Source organism: Salvelinus namaycush, chromosome 22 (assembly GCF_016432855.1).
Source record: "Salvelinus namaycush isolate Seneca chromosome 22, SaNama_1.0, whole genome shotgun sequence".
NCBI classification, from domain to species: domain Eukaryota; kingdom Metazoa; phylum Chordata; class Actinopteri; order Salmoniformes; family Salmonidae; genus Salvelinus; species Salvelinus namaycush.
The window spans coordinates 4934133-4953948 of record NC_052328.1 but is presented as its reverse complement, the minus strand read 5'-3'; the positions used below and the strand labels follow the sequence as shown (position 1 = coordinate 4953948).

Genomic DNA, 19816 nt, shown 5'->3' with positions numbered 1-19816 from the left:
CTATGAACATCACATGTTGGTGCTCATGGGTCCTTTTCAATGTAAATGCACTATTGCTATTATGTACTGTGCATTCGGAAAGTATTCAGACCACTTGACCTTTTCCACATTTTGTTACGTTACAGACTTATTCTAAAATGGATTAAATTGTATTTTTTTCCTCATCAATCTACAACACCCCATAATGACAACGCGAAAACAGCTCTTTAGAAATGTATGCAAATCCATTAAAAAAAATCTACTGAAATATTACATTTACATAAGTATTCAGACCCTTTACTCAGTACTTTGTTGAAGCACCTTTTGCAGAGATTACAGCCACTATTTGGCAACTTTCTCCCATTCTTTTCTGCAGATCCTGTCAAGCTCTGTCAGGTTGGATGGGTAGCATTGCTACACAGCTATTTTCAGGTCTCTCCAGAGATGTTATATCGGTTTCTATTCCAGGCTCTTGCTGGGCCACTCAAGGACATTCAGAGACTTGTCCTAAAGCCACTCCTGCGTTGTCTTGGCTGTGTGCTTAGGGTCGTTGTCCTGTTAGAAGGTGAATCTTCGCCCCAGTCTGAGGTCCTGAGTGCTCTGGAGCAAGTTTCCATCAAGGATTTCTCTGTACTTTGCTCCGTTCATCTTTCCCTCGATTCTGACTAGTCTCCCAGTCCCTGCTACTGAAAACCAGCACCATGCACCATGCTTCACCGTAGGGATGGTGCCAGGTTTCCTCCAGACGTGACGCTTGGCATTCAGGGCAAAGAGTTCAATCTTGGTTTCACCAGACCAGAGAAACTTGTTTCTCATGGTCTGAGAGTCTTTAGGTGTCCTTTGGCAAACTCCAAGTGGGCTGTCATGTGCCTTTTACTGAGGAGTGGCTTCCATCTGACCACTCTTCCATAAAGGCCAGATTGGTAGAGTGCTGCAGAGATGGATGTCCTTCTGGAAGGTTCTCCCATCTCTACAGAGGAACTCTGGAGCTCTGTCATCAGGTCAGGTCATTAGTTACCTCCCTGACCAAGGCCCTTCTCCGATGATTGTTCAGTTTGCCTGGAGGCCAGCTCTAGGAAAGTCTTGGTGGTTCCAAACTTCTTCCATTTAAGAATGATGGAGGCCACTGTGTTCTTGGGACCTTCAATGCTGCAGACATTTTTTGGTACCCTTCCTCAGATCTTTGCCTCGACACAATCCTGTCTCTGAGCTCTCCGGACACATCCTTCTAGCTCATGGCTTGGTTTTTGCTCTGGCATGCACTGTCAACTGTGAGACCTTATATAGACAGGTGTGTGCCTTTCCAAATCATGTGAAATAAATTTTATTTTATTCAAGTTGTAGAAACATCAAGGATGATCAATTGAAACAGGATGCACCTGAGCTAAATTTTAAGTCTCAAAGCAATGGGTCTGAATACTTATGTAAATAAGGTATTTCTGTTTAAAAAAAATAATTATTATATGGCTGGGGGCAGTATTGAGTAGCTTGGATGAATATGGTGCCCAGAGGTGCCCAGAGTAAACTGTCTGCTCCTCAGTCCCAGTTGCTAATATATGTATATTTAGTATATTTGGATAGAAAACACTCTGAAGTTTCTAAAACTGTTGGAATGGTGTCTGTGAGTATAACAGAACTCATATGGCAGGCTAAAACCTGAGAAAAAATCCAACCAGGAAGTGGGAAATCTGAGGTTGGTCGATTTTCAACTCAGCCCCTATTGAAGATACAGTGGGATATTGGTAATGTTGCACTTCCTAAGGCTTCCACCAGTCTTTAGAAACGTGTTTGAGGCTTCTACTGTAAAGGGGGGCTGAATGAGAGGGGAATGAGTCGGAGGTCTGCCAGCATCCACGAGCTGGTCATGCGCATTCACATGAGAGGTAGTTCCCGTTCCATTTGCTTTTCTGAAGACAAAGGAATTCTCCGGTTGGAACATTATTGAAGAGTCATGTTAAAAACACCCTAAAGATTGATTCTATACATCGTTTGACATGTTTCTATGGACTGTAACGGAACTTTTTAACATTTCGTCTGCAACTAGTGAACGCGCTTCGTGAGTTTTGATTTGTTTACCAAACGCGCTAACAAAAGTAGCTATTTGGACATAAATGATGGACATTATCGAACAAATCAAACATTTATTGTGGAACTGGGATTCCTGGGAGTGCATTCTGATGAAGATCATCAAAGGTAAGTGAATATTTATAATGTTATTTCTGACTTCTGTTGACTGCACAATATGGCGGATATCTTTTTGTCTTGATTGGGCTCTGAGTGCCGACCTCAGATTATTGCATGGTTTGCTTTTTCCGTAAAGCTTTTTTGAAATCTGACACAGCGGTTGCATTAAGTAGAAGTGGATCTAAAATTCCATGCATAACACTTGTATCTTTGATCAACGTTCATAATGAGTATTTCTGTAAATTGATGTGGCTCTCTACAAAATCACCGGACGTTTTTGGAACTACTGAACATAACACGCCAATGTATACTGAGATTTGTTGATATAAATATGAACTTTACCGAACAAAACATACATGTATTGTGTAACATGAAGTCCTATGAGTGTCATCTGATGAAGATCATCAAAGGTTAGTGATTAATTTGATCTCTATTTCTGCTTTTTGTGACTCCTGTCTTTGGCTGGAAAAATGGCTGTGTTTATCTGTGATTTGGCGGTGACCTAACATAATCGTTTGTTGTGCTTTAGCTGTAAAGCCTTTTTGAAATCGGACACTGTGGTGGGATTAACAACAAGATTACCTTTAAAATGGTATGAGATACTTATATGTTTGAGGAACTTTAATTATGAGATTTCTGTTGTTTGAATTTTGCGCCCTGCACTTTCACTGGCTGTTGTCATATCGATCCCGTTAACGGGAACTCAGCCATAAGAAGACCTGTTTTCGCTTTGTCATGATGGGTTATTGTGTGTAGATTGATTTAAAAATATATATCATTATTTAACTAGGCAAGTCAGTTAAGAACAAATTCTTCTTTATAATGACAGCCTAACCCGGACAACGCTGGGCCAATTGTGCACGCCCTATGGGACTCCCAATCAAGGCCAGATGTGATACAGCCTGGGTTCGAACCAGGGACTGTAGCGACGCCTCTTGCACTGAGATGCAGTGCCTTAGACCGCTGCGCCACTCGGGTACCCCGAGTGAGGAAATATTTGTATTTAATCAATTTTAGAATAAGGCTGTAACATAACAATGTGGAAAAAGTCAACGGGTCAATACTTTCCGAATGCAATGTATATGATTCGTGTTTTGTCCGCACGGGGGCGTAATTATTGCGAGTTGAGCCTAGCCAACGAAGGGCGGAGGACCCCTGTATGGGACCAAGTTTGTAGTGAGCTCCGTAAATTGAGCACTCTCTCCTCGGGCGCACGGAGCAAGAAAGGCTCGTCGTTTCTTTCGAGGCAAAAGCATAGAAAGAGAGGGGGCCACTGAGATTTGATTGGCTGAGGAAGGCAGAGCCAAAAACACTGTGGCCAGGAAACGGCTCGAATTTCGGGGGACGTAAGGAGGAGAAAAAATCTAGTAAACCTGACAAAGCGTCTGAGAACAGTACTAGGATTGTCTGGGAAGAAGACGCTCTGCCGCGAGGGATCATATATTGATGGATTCTATGTTTTTGGAGAGTTTATGTTCTTTTTTTACCCATTAGTTCATCATAAAGTGCAAACCTTTCGTTTGGATGAAAAGTGCGCTCGCTCTGGAACACTGACATTTGAGTTGACTAGCAACTTGGTGAAGAAGTTTCAGGGACGTAGCTATGTTTTTCTAGTTATTTTTCAAGGATATGGATTTAAATTCGGATTTTTTTAAGTGCAATGGAACAACAATGACATCGTGATTTAATAATACATTTTCAGTGATTTTATTTGTTGCTCGTCCAATTTGGGGAAAGTAAAAAAATCGCTGCTTGGCATTTTTGGTGCAGTGGGGTGAATTTGCTCCATCGGGACTAGGCTACACATTCCTCTCGATTCGGCCCATACACTCGCCTCCTGCCATGTCCATGCATGCGAATCGGAGTTCTTCCAGACTTTAGGTAGTTATTCGTTGTAAGTATTTTGGCCGTATTTTGGCAACTTGTGGGCATAGATCTCAAATGGTTATTGTTCTATTCGTCCTGGAACAACGAGAATATAATTGAATAGAATCAATTCCTGATGTGGGCTTTACGCATCTGAAATAGAATAGCTAATTTTAATGCTGGTAAGACCTGTTGTTTTAGCCATATGTGTTATTCTAAGGAGTTTTGAAAGGACTAATCTTATCCATAGGCTAATTAAAATGCTACGTTGAAAAAAAAAATGCTACGTCTGACAGTCACATTATAAGAAATTGCCATATAAAGTAGCCTACCCCTTTTATACTACGAAGCAAGAGCTCTTGTTTTCTTATTTGGGGGAAATACTGTTTTTAATTCAACAACAGCCTATAAGGCGATGTTTACTATGTTTTCCCCTCAATTAGGAAAACATATCTAAGCAGTGGATGCAGCACCCGTGCATGTTCATTAACAACACTGTTCTGGTTATTTATTACTTTGCTTAATTTTCTACATCGCATTAATGGTGCCAACTACCCCGTGACCGCACGTTGTGTTTTTACTGCATGGACTCACTGAGCACTGAGTCCAAAAGCCAACTGATTTGAATATCAATAGGATTAAAATCAGCGCTAAGAAATTTCATTCGGAAGATTTGGTTTAAATGGGGGCCAGGGAAACCTATGGATATGCATATGCTGAAAAGCCCTGGTGTCCGAACTTATTGGATGTCATGTTGTTGACAGCAGCAACTCATAAAGAGGTTTTAAAAGCTGTAGGCTATACATGTGGTAGTTAGATTTACCACAGCAAAAGATGGCTAGACTTAGGCGAATTGTCGAGCATAAAGAATTGTCCATGAATTGTCGGTTACCTTGCAGTGCCGGTCTGAAGTGTCCATTTTGCTTAGCAAAAGACTATACGAGAATATAATCCATTCCTGATGTGGGTTTTACGCATCTGAAATAGAATAGCTCATTTTTAATGCTGGTAAGACCTGTTGTTTTAGCCATATTTGTTGTTCTAAGGAGTTTTGAAAGGACTATTCTTATCCATAGGCTAATTAAAATGCTACGTTGATCTGACAGTCAAATTATAAGAAATTGCCATATAAAGTAGCCTACCCCTTTTATACTACGAAGCAAGAGCTCGTTTTCTTATTTGGGGGAAATACTGTTTTTAATTCAACAACAGCCTATAAGGCGATGTTTACTATGTTTTCCCCTCAATTAGGAAAACATATCTAAGCAGTGGATGCAGCACCCGTGCATGTTCATTAACAACACTGTTCTGGTTATTTATTACTTTGCTTAATTTTCTACATCGCATTGATAGACGAATTTTGTTTTTAAAAGTAAACCATAGTCCTAAACCAAGGTAGTCTGCCCACTCTAGGTACGTTGTACGTGCGGGATGCATCCAGGCAGCATCCCATGATGTGGTGCGCGCGGTGGGCATAAACGTTTGCTTGCGATCCGCGCGTGCTCTCCCCTCTCCAGTCAATATAAATGAACCAGAATCGCTCAACACATTTCAAAGTTGCTGTTTACGCCTACATGTCAAATGACATGCATCTTCCTGGGTAAACCAATCAATACATCGCAGCTGGATCAGAAGGCGCTTGAGGAAGCGTGACTCGGGGCTCTTTGCAGCCGCTCCAAACCTCTATAGATTTCTAAAACGGATTGCACCGCAGATGTCTGGCAATGGCCAGTAGATTGATGTGTCCTAGTGTATTCCATTTTAAATTACAAATCGCATAATCATAGGGCTACAATGAATTAAGTGAATTTATTTTGCAACAGAAAAGTATGCATATTCACTAATATACCAACCTCAAATGGAAAGCAACAGGTTTGGAGCATCTAGGATACAACTCATATAGGCTATTCAGTATTGGATGATTTACTTATTAATTGTAACCTACTCTCTGATCAGAAGAAGGTAATGTTTGATGGAATTTGATATTCCACAATTTCAGTAATAATAACAATAGGCTAATAATTTCATTAGTGAAATGGTATAATACAATACATAGGTATAGATAACCTTGTAATAAAGTTATGTTTTTCACAACTAACAATGCCTATTCTATGCCGTTTCTATTTTTTAAATAAATGTGCATCTTTTATAAAAGTGATTTTAGCCTAGAAATGCAAGCGTCAAGTCCACTTAATAGAAATGCTATGTACTCAGACGGTAGTATTGTAATAGGGAACGTGAGGATTTGTGACAATGGGTCTGGTGTAAAGGTAGCTGTTGTGTGCTGAGCTGAGGTGCATCAGCGTTTCGGTATGTCTGTGGCAAGGCTTGTCTGACAGCATTTTGTGACACACTCTCTCGCTCTTCCTCTCTCTACTCTTTCTATAGGTGTTATTGTAACTGAAACAAATTAAATAAGTCGGTGAACAAATTAGAATAGGTGAGAATATGACTATAGTATATGGTAAATGCAGAATTGGCTTCAGTTTCTAAGTCAATATAAATTTTTCTCTTTTGGTTTTCTCCCTCTCTCATCCTTTCTCCCCACATTATTTAAAATGTTCATCCCTACCTACCTTTTCCCCTCCATCTTCACCTATTTACCACCCTTTTTCCAACTTTATTGCTCCTCCCACAGCCTTTCCTCAGCCCAGGTGATTGGGGGAATTCACAGTGAGTGACAGGCCGGGCAGCCTGCAGTTGATGGTTGGGTGGAGCCCCTCAGATGGGATCAGTGTCCAGGGGGAGGCAGAGCCTGAGGAGGGGGGGATGGGGGACGGACTCACCCTCCACTAACGGGATGGCCTCGTGGGCCTGGCTGCTCGCCACCATCCTGCTGTCCCTAGCAACGGCTACTTTGGCAAGGCCGCCGTACACTGCTGCCGAGGAAGAGGAGGCTACGCTAGAACCTGAAGGTAAGATACTGGCTCCTCGTTGACTGTATTATATACTTTGTTGCCCCTAGATACTTATCTAAGGTCAGTTTAGAGGTTTCCCCCTTCAGTGGTTAAGGTTAGGATTTGGGAAAGATAAGCTGATCCTAGGTCTGTGCCTAAGGGCAATGGGCACCTGGAGCATGTTAATATAATGGTGGGATAGAGAGAAGGAGGTAATGTTGTTGAAAGACTCAACTTGGCTCCTTGGTTATTGTCTTGCACCCCTCATCGTACACTGTAAGGGTGGTTTGGGTTGGGGAGGAGGAGGGCTGGCACTTTTGAGTTGTACTCCTATTTCTTTTCCCTAAAATATGCCCTCACCCTCATAATAACAAATCTCCACAGTATTATGGATTCATTAGAAATGAAACATGTGGAATTGAGAAATTGGGGCACGTAAAAAGGAAAACTATAAAATGTGGAAACTAACTAACCTTGGCATGTGTGATGTTTGCCACACCATGAGATACTTACTACCATGGCACATAGCTTTAGTTCTTACTTCTTTCCCATAGTCACTTTTTCTTTGCCTGTTGTTGTGAAATTTCAGTCTCGGGACACTATTTGTGTCATCTAAAGTTAAAAACTGTCAAGAAAAGCGTATCAGGCGGTGGTGCTTTAAATTGCCATGGACAAAGCCTAGCATGTGTGAAATACTGGTCCGGGACCTGGTATGAGAGGATGAGTGGGAAGGTGAGTGGGACAGTGTTTTCACTTGCACCTCTCGGGTGCCCCGCTGCCCCAGAGAGAGAGAGAGAGAGAGAGAAGGAAAGAGAGAGCTCTCTTCATCCTCTACTCGCACTGCAGTAGGCTGATTCCCTCCATACACAACACTTTTCAATGTGTTGCTGAGTGAATCAAACGTTTTTGCTCCTTTTCTACTGTGTTTTTTGCCCTTTTTCTTCTTCTCTGTCAGTCTCTTTCTCTGCTTCTTCTGAGGGGAGGAGTGAGGACCACACACTTTAGCCTGTACGTCTATGTGTAGCCTATTTTCCACCAAGCAGCCTTTTGGTTGGGAAGAAAATACTTGTTTTTGGTTAACAGTGTGAATGTGAAAGGATCTACTTTCCTTAACTTTACACCGTTTTTTGGTTCCTTAGTCGCTCTAGCTTGTCTCCAGCTAAATTACCTTCCATGGCCATTTTTTTACATATTTTTGGGCTGCTGAACTGGTGCCTGAGATGGTCGCATTTTGTTTTAGAAACGGTTACTTCTTGAAATACATTATGAAAGATGGTTTGTAATACAGGCAGTGTTTGTGAGTACTATGTGTTTTGTCACTAGCCTCCAAGGAGCCTGGAAATTCAGAGAAGTAGGCAGACCCTAATTAGAGTTGTTGTGTTGGCTAGTCAGTCAGTAAGTTGGGCCAACGCTGCATGCCTTTTGAATCCCCCTTCACAGTTTACACACACACTCAGCCCCTGCTCTCTTGCCCTTTGGCCTAGGGGTCGGGAGTTGCCCACACTTGCCCAGACAAGGGTTACCTCACTACCTCAGGTTTTCACTCTTGTTTTTGTTGTTTACAGAAAGAGAGTCCTCTTAGCTCCAATCGGCTCCGTTTGAAAAACAGATTTATTGGACATGCCTTTGTTGTAAGAGCCTGGAATTCTTCCCTTGTAATCCAATATTTGCAAATAGCTAAATGTTTTAAGAGGATTTGTGCATAGTTGACTTTTCCTGACATTTCCTTCAAATAGGGGAGATTACGGAGAAGGAGGAAAAGTTGGGAAGTCATGTGACTGGGATTAAGTGGGCTGAACCTGGGGCTCACATGGTGACGGATCAACAGGGCAGGTTTCTGAGGCTTATTTAGAAAGCCCCGATATCTGATTCCAGATCAGTTTTTGTTAGCTGACCCTGGTCAAGCACGTAAGGGTAGTATTCCACGGCGGTGAAGATTGTGTGTGTTTTGTGTGTGAACCAGCGTTTTTCGTTGGATTTGGTGATTTAAAAACACAATCCCATCCCAGCCACACACAAGTGGATACACTGCATTTTAAACCACCAAAGATGCACCAAACACTTTTACAATTTATTTCCTTTGAGCTCATATGAGAACCTCTCTCACTCTGATTGGTTGTGGTTGTGGTGTCCCGTCTGTACTGACAGAAACAGAGGAACGTGAAAAGAGACAGACTAGACTGTCTGTCCCTCTCTTAATTACCCCCCCAGAGGTTGTCTTGACAGTAATGGCCTTTGGCCCCACCCCATCTGAACACTAGAGCGCCCGGGGCCACAAGTGCATGCACCACTGTCTCTATATACCTCTCTGGAAAGGGAGGGATATTGTCATAGAGTGCATATCAGTGTTACTGCTAGCTTTGAACAAGGAATGAACCCATGATAGCTCTGTTGCTAGTTTGTTTTCCTACCCACCGAAGAAGGTTGTTAAACTGAAATGTATGTGTATGCTATCCCTTGACTTAGTTGTACTTAAGCATGGGCTGTCGATGAATTTTCTCACTCTTTATGCACCATCTTTTTGTGCGCAGACCCATTACCTTTTTCCTCATCATGTTTGTTTACCTCTGTATGCGGAAACTGAAGAAGTAGAGCGAGCATATGGTTGTGAAAAGGCTATACAGTACTGGTATTGTTGTTGTCGTCAGTCACCCCGGACGTTCTGTATTTATGGAACTGTTTGCCTTGTCCAGAAGCCCGGCTGGATTTTCACTGTGAATTGAACTGGGTAAGTGGAGCGGAGTAACAATGATATGGAAACGGGTTACAAACGCTGGTATGTGTCCCTTTACAATGGCATTTATGCTGCTTGGCTCCGGGGCCTGTTTAAATACTTGTGTTGAATGAATGAATGTGGCACTGTGTGTGTAGTCTGTACGTTGGAACTTGCGTGTCGATGGAACTGACAAAGTACAGGTGTTCTAAATACCATCTATTCATTCAATTTATATGGTCCTCACTCTTACTATACTTGTGGTAGTAGATTAAGTGGACTGAAGGATAGTCAGGCTAAATCAATGTAAATATGCATGGGTGTGACAACCCATTGTCATGGAAAACGCGTAATTGTGATTCGTTTTGATTGATTGCTACTCATTATGTCAGCTTATGCTATACTGTAGGACTCCTACCTGTAAGGCTAGTATAGCAGGGAGGAACATGCTGAAACATACACGTCTATCCTTCATCTTGTGTGGAGCAGGAAGAGGCTGCTACTGACATTTAAAACACAATTTAGTAGGGCTGGGACGATACCAGTATCGCGATACTCGTTAGTATCATGGCAAGGAAACAAAACACGAAGCAGATTTAGCTTCCTAATGTTGGAAACTAACGTCGTTATGTTGTCATCCAGAATCACATGTATTTATTTTCCAAGTTATAGCACACAGTATTTTATATACAGCAGGTTTTTAAAGTACCAAAGAGTTTGGTCTGCTTCGTGTTTTCATTTTTGCCATGGGAAACATATTGCGATACTGGTATTGTTCGTCCCAGACCTTCAATCTAGTAATTATATTACTTTAAAATCTCTGTTCAGGTTTTCATAACAGGATACATGCATAGTTATTACCAGTTCAATTTTAATAAGAAGAACCCCATTTTATTGCATGTTCATTTTCATGTAAGTGGGTGGTGGAGAAAAGATAGTGGCCATATGACTTACCTCAAACACAGTGATATCTAAACAGCAGTAGGATCCAGGTTGTAAAAGTGTAAAAGTGTCAGCCTGTCTGCCTGCACCTGGCCTGTTAATGATGTGTGTGTGTGTGCGTGAGCATGTTTGGTGTGTGTGTACTTGTGTGGGTGAGCGTGCTTATTGTGTGTGTGTATGCCCCAGTGGCAGTGGAGCTGAACTCTCTAACTAAACAAACTATCCCGAGTCCTGCTGTCAATATGGCCAGGCAGTTACCCTGATAGCCTCTTCTATACAATGGACTTTTATAGGCCCCTACTTGCCTGCCGTTAGGCCTAGTTAGTGTGGAGGTGTGTCGGTGTTATATGGACTGTTGTTTGCCTTGGCCGATGCAGCAGAAAACGCCTTGTTGTCACTCCACCACTACCTCACACCTGTCTGATAAGAGGGTGATATAACTGAGTGATTGCCTGTGCCAGGCTGTGACCAAGGGATGCTGCAAGTTGACCACAACAATGAACTCCAGAGCAGGGTGGGTTGATATTGACTGGAAATTGCATCCTCAGCCTCCATGAAAGAGCGGGGGGCAGGGTTCGATGCTGTGACCGAAACAGTTGCATTTGCGAGGGTTTGACTTGGCAGTGCGACACACATTTTGAATTGGTCGCAAGGGTACCAGTGAATTTCTTTTACCTGGTCACGTTAGTTTTTGCTTCACAATTTGTAAAAATGTTTTCGTTATGATTTATTCATCAGTAATGTGCAAATGACAAAAAATAAACCAACTTCCTGAACAGGCAACAACGGCACGGGAATGCTCGTCTGTGTGTCAGGGCTCAACTTAGAAGGGAGGTTTTGGGAACCCTCCGGGCCAGTCGTTAATCCCCGTCTGTAAGGAATATTTCAATAATGCAATTTTTAATCTAGGCTGAAATGTATTTAAAAAACAGATGGATTCCCGAAGCTGGTCGTTTGCGGTTTCGATTATTTATCACATGCTCGCTACACCCATATAGCCTATAGATAATCTGTTGGGCAGAGAGAGCACACAGCTCTCAAACAGCTGGTTGTTGCGTGGACCGATGACCAACAGCGGTAGCAGTTCCAAGTTATGATATCTACCTATAAATGCTAAGGCAAGAATGGGTATGCAAACCAGGTATTTTAAAAAGTTCAAAGTCTTGGTTGAATATTTGCAATGCACAACTCAGTCATCATGGAATAGCCTACCTTGAAAATAATTTCCTCGAGGCTCTTTCGTCCTTGAAAAGTCATTGACGATATGGTAGCCGATTTAGAAGTTCTGCATGCATTTCGCTGCACCTGCGATAATATCTGCAAATCTGTGTACGCAACCAATAAACTTTTGAATTGATTTGCTCCAATATTATTATTCAACTTGTCACTTTCTCGTTGTAAAACAAGATACAGTAACCCCTCAATAACTCTTCAACATCTCAAATGGCGAGAATGACTAGCTACCACATGGACAGACTTCATTAATGTGTGTGTGTGTCGGGAGCATGCTGTCTATTTAGTCAGGAAATTCTCACATTATTCGGACATATTTTAGAATGTAAATGTATAATTCCATTGGGTAGGCCTATTGAAAAATGCATTATTCTTAAAGTGGTAATGCATACTTTTTTTGCATACATTTTGGGAGGAGTTTTATTTTCTATAGGCTTTTACAACAATTACATATAAAATGTAGGTACTTGAAAATTGCAATTTAATCCTTGAAAAATAATTGATAGTCCTTGAATTTGACTTGCCAATGTCTCTATGAATCCTGCTATTGAAATTACACATCATTCGCTTTCCTGTCAGATGTTGACCCGGGCCAGTTTATTTTCCATTCGTGCCAGTAGCTTTCATTTGGCGCTGGCCTGATGTGCCACTGGCAAATTTACCTGAATGTCCTGACCTGCTGTGTGCGGTTCAATAGGGCCTATATGTATACCACTTTGTGTAGCCGTTAGCGATGCTAATTATATATTTTTTAAATTTCACCTTTATTTAACGGAAAACCGGAAAAGAAATGGCAGTTTAAATGTTAATCAAAATTGTCATTTTGTCACATCCCTAGTACATACAGCATAGAAATACATAATTTACACACACACACACACACACACACACACACACACACACACACACACACACACACACACACACACACACACACACACACACACACACACACACACACACACACACACACACACAAGTCAGTTCAGACAGATCCAGCTCAGAGAGGACCAGCTCATTAGCTCTATCAGCAGCAGATTTTAATTTAGAATGAAAAATGCAACAAGTGTTAGTGCATTGTATCACATCAATTCGTCCTGTAATCAAACCGAACTAAAACTTATCATTCCGGTATCATATCGGAGCCCTTTTATCTAGATATGTCTTGAAAGGGAAATATTCAAATCCCTAGACTATTGTGATGAGTCCAAAGACCAAATTTGGAGAGAATCTGACTTTTAGTCCATGAGAACATTTACTATCGTTATTTTAAGCATTAGATTTACATAGTAAGAAAAAAGTAATTGTTAATAGTGTCCTTATTTTTTAAGATATCAATGTCAAACTTAACATGGTTCATCATACTAACGTCTGATGACCCTAAAACGTTTCAAGTTAATAGGCCATTGTGTAGTGGATTTACAAATGGACACGTGAAATCAGATTTCCTGATTGATCAATAACTCAGGCATCTCTTAACCAATTTCTCAAACTAAGTTAAAAGATGTACAATGGTTCATCAGAAGTTTGTCAAAGGTTTTCCAGGATTTCCAAGATGGAGGAAAATCTATCCTGACAAACCCTATGGGTCCTTGCAGCAAATCTGTTCAACATGAGGAAAGACACCTACATATGTTTCTAGATCAAACGTGGCAATGGATATAAGGGTTTACGTGAGACTGCTTATAACAGCGCACCCCATAGGCCAATCAGTGGCATTATTTTTTACCAATTTACTCATGACCTCTTATGTGTGTCAAATTAGAAAAAAATCTATGCTTGAGTTATTTGACCAAGTTCCCCCCAAAATTATGCGGACAATAACAATAGCTAATCACAGGATTTCCGTGAGCCCCTAATTAGAGTGAAGAGAGGGGAAAAAAATAATAGTCCTGAGATTTAAGTCAAAGGACAGAGAGAGAACACTGAAAAAGCAGCCTATAGCATAGTTTGAGGTGTGTGTGTCAGTGTGTGCGTATGTAACCGGTGCTGTAATGCACCGCTGTAACTCTGCGTTGTGTGTGGTTGATTGAGACTATAGACGTCGACTTGAGAGCAGGTTCTTTTAATTCATCAGAATTCACTCTCTGCATCCTGCATCCAAAAGAAAACAAAACAGTTTTAGAGCCCATATGTTCTACGAATCGTCGCCCCTTTCTCTCGTAGTGCATCAAAATTAGTACAGCCTCTCCTTATTATGCATCGACACGTAACATATATTTGACATAGGTAAAACCACATACCTGCATTCAACAGAAAATGAAACATTTGTAGAGCACATGTGTTCTGCGAATCGTCGCCCCTCTCTACAACAGATGCGCAATACAAGGGACTGGGATCATTCGATGAGCTAGCCATCGTTCACACATACAATAGTCTGCTAATACCTTAGCTAGCTATTAACCACATGTTGAATTCAGAATGTAAATATCATCCTAAAAAGTACAATTACAAGTGCATCTTAACAATACCATCCACTTCTGAGTAACCTCTAAATATACAACATTATTTATGAACAAAACACTGTGTGTATGACTTTGTGCTTAAAATAATCTAACGTTTCTGATGACAGAAAAAGCTTGCCGACCTCTCATAGTGCATCAAAAATGATTTGAGCACGAGCACGCAGGGCAAAACGTAAGTACACACTCCCCTACTCCCAGGATGCAGGCATGCATAATAACAAATCAACATGACATATTCATATATGAAGTACTTTAACAACTGTTACACGTGTGCATGCTTATGCATGTGTATAGACTTTGTAATGACTTTCAGTCCTACCATTATCCACTAAACTAAAGGCGAGAGAGATGGGCGGGAAGAGCTAGCTAGTTTACAGCAGTGTCTGTTTTATGATCACACACCTTTTAGAAGATCCCACCGCTCTCTATGTACGCATCTCATGCTCCTTTGATACTTGTACTGTTGGTGCTTAGTCTGCTCACAGATATGACAGAGAGTTGGACAGATGGAGTGAGAACGACAGATAGATAGACGAGTGTATTCTGGTGTGCGAATTGGTTGCAGCGCTTTTGCCGTGGTCTCTCAGGGAGCATGATTACTTCTTGTCAGGATGGTGTGAATGAAAAGAGGAGAGGAGTGAGACAGCGCCAGTCTGTCACACTTGATAGACATGCTAATAATAACTGACACCAAGGGAGAGAGAGAGAGCAAGAAGAAGACAGGCTATGTGCCCACAACATGAGGTGGAAACTGGGATGTACTTCCTAACCTCCTGGCAAATTTATGACCATATTAGAGGCACATATTTCCCTCAGATTACACAGACCCACAAAGAATTTGAAAACAAATCCAATATTGATAAACTCCCATATCAGGTGAAATACCAGTGTGCTACTACAGCAACAAGAATTGTGACCTGTCGCCACAAGAGAAGGGCAACCAATGGAACACAAACACCATTGTAAATCAAATCAAATCAAACTGTCACATGCGCCGAATACAACAAGTGTAGACCTTACCGTGAAATGCTTACTTACAAGCCCTTAACCAACAGTGCAGTTCAAGAAGAGTTAAGACAATATTTACCAAATAAACTGAAGTAAAAAATAATAAAAAGTAACACAATAAAATAACAATAATGAGGCTATATACAGGGGGTACTGGTACCGAGTCAGTGTGCAGGGGTACAGGTTAGTTGAGGTAATTTGTACATGGTAAGGGTGAAGTTACTATGCATAGATAATAAACAGCGAGTAGCAGCGGGGGGGGTGTCAATGTAAATAGTCCGGTGGCCAGTTGATTAATTGTTCAGCAGTCTTATGGCTTGGGGGTAGAAGCTGTTAAGGAGCCTTTTGGTCTGAGACTTGGTGCTCCGGTACCGCTTGCCATGCGGTAGCAGAGAGAACAGTCCATGACTTCGACTGGAGTCTCTGACAATTTTATGGGCTTACCTCTGACACCGCCTATTATATAGGTCCTGGATGGCAGGAAGCTTGGCCCCAGTGATGTACTGGGCCGTACGCACTACCCTCTGTAGCGCCTTACGGTCAGATGCCGAGCAGTAGCCATAGCAGACGGGGATGCAACCGGTCAGGATGCTCTCGATGGTGCAGCTGTAGAACTTTTTGAGGATCTGGGGACCCATGCCAAATCTTTTTAGTTTCCTGAGGGGAAATAGGTTTTGTCGTGCCCTCTTCACGACTTTCTTGGTGTGTTTGGACCATTCTAGTTTGTTGGTGATGTGGACACCAAGGAACTTGAAACTCTCATCCTGCGGCACTACATCCCCGTTGAAGTTAATGGGGGCCTGTTTGGCCCGCCTTTTCCAGTAGTCCACCATCAGCTCCTTTGTCTTGCTCACATTGAGGGAGTGGTTGTTTTCCTGGCACCACATTGCCAGTTCTCTGACCTCTCTCATTATTGTCGGTGATCAGGCCTACCACTGTTGTCAGCAAACTTAATGATGGTAAAGGAGTCGTGTTTGGCCACACAGTCGTGGGTGAGCAGGGAGTACAGGAGGGGACTAAGTACACACCCTTGAGGTGCCCCAGTGTTGAGGTTCAGCGTGGCAGACGTGTTTTTGCCTACCCTTACCAACTGGAGGCGGCCCGTCAGGAAGTCCTGGATCCAGTTGCAGAGGGAGGTGTTTAGTCCCTGGGTTCCTTAGCTTAGTGATGAGCTTCGTAGGCACTATGGTGTTGAACGCTAAGCTGTAGTCAGTGAACAGCATTCTCACATAGGTGTTCCTTTTGTCCAGGTGGGAAAGGGGGCGATATGTGAATTGGATCTAGGGTATCCGAGAGGATGCTGTTGATGTGAGCCATGACCAGCCTTTCAAAGCACTTCATGGCTACCGACGTGAGTGCTACGGGAGTAATCATTTCTGCAGGTTACCTTCACTTCCTTGGGCACGGGGACTATGGCGGTCTGCTTGAAACATGTAGGTATTACAGGCACGGTCAGGGAGAGGTTGAAAATGTCAGTGAAGACACTTGCCAGTTGGTCCGTGCATGCTTTGAGTACACATCCTGGTAATCCGTCTGGCCCCGCAGCTTTGTGAATGTTGACCTGTTTAAAGGTCTTGCTCACATCGGCTACGGAGAGCATTATCACACAGTCATCCAGCACAGCTGGTGCTCTCGTGCATGCTTCAGTGTTGCTTGCCTCGATGCAAGCATAAAAAGGCATTTAGCCTGCCAGTCTGGTAGGCTTGCGTCACTGGGAAGCTTGTGTCTGGGTTTCCCTTTGCAGTCCGTAATAGTTTTCAAGCTCTGCCACATTCGATGAGCGTCAGAGCCGGTGTAGTAGGATTCAATCTTAATCCTGAATTAACGCTTTGCTTGTTTGATGGTTCGTCTGAGGGCATAGCGGGATTTCTTATAGGCGTCCGGATTAGTGTCCCGCTCCTTGAAAGCGGCAGCACTAGCCTTTAGCTGGATTCGGATGTGGCCTGTAATCCATGGCTTCTGGTTGTGGTATGTACGTACTGTCACTGTGGGGGGGACGTCGTCGATGCACTTATTGATGAAGCCGATGACTGAGGTGGTATACTCCTCAATGCCATTGGATGAATCCCGGAACATATTCCAGTCTGTACTAACAAAACAGTCCTGTAGCGTAGCATCCACATCATCTGACCACTTCCGTATTGAGCGAGTCACTGGTACTTCCTGCTTTAGTTTTTGCTTGTAAGCAGGAATCAGGAGGATAGAATTATAGTCAGATTTGCCAAATGGAGGGTGGGGGAGAGCTTTGTATGCATCTGTGTAGAGTAAAGGTGGTGTAGAGTTTGCTTTCCCTCTGGTTGTACATGTGACATGCTGGTAAAAATTTGGTAAAACTGATTTAAGTTTGCCTGCATTAAAGTTCCCGGCCACTAGGAGCACCGCTTCTTGGATGAGCATTTTCTTGTTTGCTTATGGCCTTAGTTGGTTGAGTGTGGTCTTAGTGCCAGCATCGGTCTGTGATGGTAAATATACAGCTATGAATAATATAGATGAGAACTCTCTTGGTAGATTGTGTGGTCTACAGCTTATCGTAAGGTACTCTACCTCAGGCGAGCAATACCTCGAAACTTCTTTAATATTAGACTTGTTACCCGTGGTACTTAATGAAACTGTTTTTTTTTTTTTTGTATCACAATTTTGGTCTTTAATCCAGGGCCGACAGACAAATTCCTTACTTTTTAATGTTTTTTTATATAATATAATAAAGCCAGTGTGTTATTTAGAATGATTTATTTCTGTTTTTAGAGGGAGAGAAACCAAAAGCCCACCGTGCGTATCTTTCGAAATCCGTCATTCCACATGTCACGTGAAATTCCCCCATTGTATTTACCCAAGTTCTCTCTTAACTCCAGAACCACCGACAGTTTTAGTTGTTGCCTGATGCAGGACTCTAGTGCCAGAGGAGATACTTTTAGACTAAAAACGCCTCCATTAATTGCCACAGTTTAGACTATCGATAGATCAGCGCTCCAACTCCCGCTTGTGATAGTGTGGTGCAATGACAGAATGCCACCATCTAACACTAACGGTCGCGACATCAGCTCGTAACTTTTAAAGGAAGAATCACTGTATCTGACAAGGATAATGAAATGCATGTCGGTGTCATAGCATGCAGCCAGCATATCTCTCTCTCTCTGGGGCTAGACCTAAGCTTCTTTTCCTTTTTATACGTATTTTTTCAATATTAAAATCATACAGTGGACGCCTAAGCCCATAGGCCTATGCATGCAATACCCTGATAAATTTAGTGCTCAAATCTCTGACAGCTGAACCATGAGGTGGACAATTATTGTTTTAGGTAAGTAAAAACCAATAAAACAATTGGCTTTAAAGTTTTGCATTTGCTAGACATTGAAACACAAGGAATAGTCTTTTTGTAATTAAGCTATAGGCTGTTTTTAAGGACACATACTGTAAATGTGGCTCCTCTGGCAAATATCCCTTGTTTATTGATGGCGCTGGCTGCTTGGGTTACGCACCCAATGCATATGGACGTACGGGACATTTCTCAAATGTCCGATAAATGAAAATCTTCCCAGTCATTTGTCTGGCGCCAAAATTTCCTGGTAGAAACCCTGGTGGATGTGTGTGTGTTTCAAGGTGTGATTGTGGTGGTCCCCATGGTTCACATGAATAGTTGGGAGTCCTGAAGGTGTCAACAGGTTTAGCGATGGGATCAGGGTCAGGTCAACAGTGTCATGGGGGGAGGGAAAGGACAGGAGGAGGGGAAGAGGATGTGAAAGAGCGGAATGAGGGAGGAGAGGCATTCATGGAGAGGGACAGATGCACACACAGCGGTTTTGTACGTTAACTATTTGCACATCGTTACAACACTGTATATAGACATAATATGACATTTGAAATGTCTTTATTCTTTTTGGAACTTCTGTGAGTGTAATGTTTACTGTTAATTTGTATTGTCTATTCCACTTTTGTTTATTATCTACTTCACTGGTTTTGGCAATGTTAACATATGTTTCCCATGCCACTAAAGCCCTTAAATCGAATTGATACAGAACACCTAAAAGTAACACTTAAGCATGCCTTTCGAAGTGCCACCATTTGAGGTGAGGGAGCCCCTCCCAGTTCTTCTTCTTAGTTTACCCTCCATCTCTGCTTTCATTTTCCCAACATGTCTTTTTTTTTTACCATGTCTTTCCCCAACCCCCATTCTGCGTGTGTGCAATGCATGGTCCCTGTCATAGTATATGACCATCCCCTCTCAGTTCTGTGCATATCGGCTTTCTGTACACCCGTTCTCTCTCTTCTCTCTTCTCCGTGTTGACAGACAGAGAGAGAGAGAGGCCTAGCTCCCTAACTGAGGCCAAGGCCTAAATCAGGCAACATGCTAACACTACAGCTCTTTCCAAAGTCTTTGATTACACAATGGAGGGAAATGCAGATTCAATATCTATTAAATTAAATGACAGTGGCCCCAGGTACTATGGAAAACAAAGGTGCTGAATATAGCCCCCATCAATCAACACACACTCCTCTCCAGACCAAACACACTGGGTGGTGGTGGTGGG

The 19816-nt window shown here is 42.3% G+C and overlaps 1 protein-coding gene across 7 annotated transcripts in view; it reads left to right on the top strand.

Moving 5' to 3' along the window:
- The first annotated feature begins 3344 nt into the window (after positions 1-3344).
- Positions 3345-19816, top strand: part of LOC120017472 (fibroblast growth factor receptor 2-like) — a 108044-nt gene continuing 91572 nt past the window's right edge. For 2 of the 7 annotated variants that reach the window (XM_038960236.1, XM_038960235.1), the window contains exons 1-2: positions 3345-4057; positions 6668-6944. In XM_038960236.1, the coding sequence (XP_038816164.1) occupies positions 6755-6944 (190 nt within the window). In that variant the 5' untranslated portion in view covers positions 3345-4057; positions 6668-6754. The remainder of the gene's footprint in view (positions 4058-6667; positions 6945-19816) is intronic. The other 5 variants (XM_038960234.1, XM_038960232.1, XM_038960233.1 and 2 more) reach the window with 4 other exon arrangements.